General features: G+C 37.7%; 1 protein-coding gene across 3 annotated transcripts in view; it reads left to right on the forward strand.

The window, feature by feature from the left end:
* The window catches only part of os9 (OS9 endoplasmic reticulum lectin), an 11,064-nt gene that overhangs the window by 6,290 nt on the left and 3,769 nt on the right, over positions 1-1,005 (forward strand). For 2 of the 3 annotated variants that reach the window (XM_005943975.3, XM_005943973.3), the window contains exons 9-11: positions 416-476; positions 589-671; positions 771-974. In XM_005943975.3, coding sequence (XP_005944037.2) covers positions 416-476; positions 589-671; positions 771-974 — 348 coding nt within the window. The remainder of the gene's footprint in view (positions 1-415; positions 477-588; positions 672-770; positions 975-1,005) is intronic. The other variant, XM_005943974.3, reaches the window with a different exon arrangement.

Genomic DNA, 1,005 nt, shown 5'->3' on the forward strand with positions numbered 1-1,005 from the left:
TGATATGGTACTACAAGGTCATTAAGATAAGATGGGGCCTGATTATTTAAGACCTTGTATGTGAGGAGCAGGATTTTGAATTCAATTCTGGATTTAACAGTCTGTCTTCTTGGTAGAAACACACAACAGTGAGTAACTCAAATTGAAATGTAGCCATAAAAATACATTTGTAATTGGCTCTGCAAGGTCCAATGACATGTTCATTTTGGTACATTTTTGACATCTTCTGATTATCATTCTACTGTTACTTACACTTTTGATTATTATTAAATGTAGTACTGTGTATATCGTATAATACTGCATTTCCAGGTATTTTTGACAGTGCGATCTGGCTTTTTTAACCACTAGAGGGGGCAGTCGGATGCTTTCTGTCACCATTTCCTCCCTCTAACCTGATTTTTCCTCTTTCTGACAGGCAGCAGATGGTGGCCATACCTCACATGCAGACAATGAAATCATAGATGATGGTGATGAAGGTACTGAGAAAGATAGTGCTGTTTTAGTGCACAGCTCATTTAAAAAAGAAAGAAAGAAAACAAAGCAAATACAAGCTGGAGCTTTTTCTTCTCTGATATTCTTCTTTTTTAGTAGAAAAATTCAACTTTAAAATCATCACTGACCCAGCAGACCTGATGAAATTTGTCCAGCACCTTAAGGAGAGTAACAGGAAGGTCAGTATTTGCTGTTGTTAGTGACAGCAAATGACTGCCTTTTTTCTCTTGGCAGTGCATAGGCTTTCCAATCCTTTTCTGTTTTGTTTTTATTTTTAGAAAGCACAAGATCAAGCCAAAAGTAGAGAAGAGACAGCACGACACAACAGAGTAACGGAGAAACTTGACGAGGAGGAGAAAGATGAAGAGGACCCCGTGCTACAGGAGTTTGAGGATGAGATGGCTGACCTCTCTGTGCCTTCGGATAAAATTGAAGAGATAAAGGAGGAAATGCAGAAGGAGTTTGACAACATCATAAACGAGGTTTAGGAGACTATATATATATATATATATA

The sequence above is a fragment of the Haplochromis burtoni genome, unplaced genomic scaffold (genome assembly GCF_018398535.1).
Source record: "Haplochromis burtoni strain Fernald_Lab_line unplaced genomic scaffold, NCSU_Asbu1 Contig_177, whole genome shotgun sequence".
NCBI classification, from domain to species: domain Eukaryota; kingdom Metazoa; phylum Chordata; class Actinopteri; order Cichliformes; family Cichlidae; genus Haplochromis; species Haplochromis burtoni.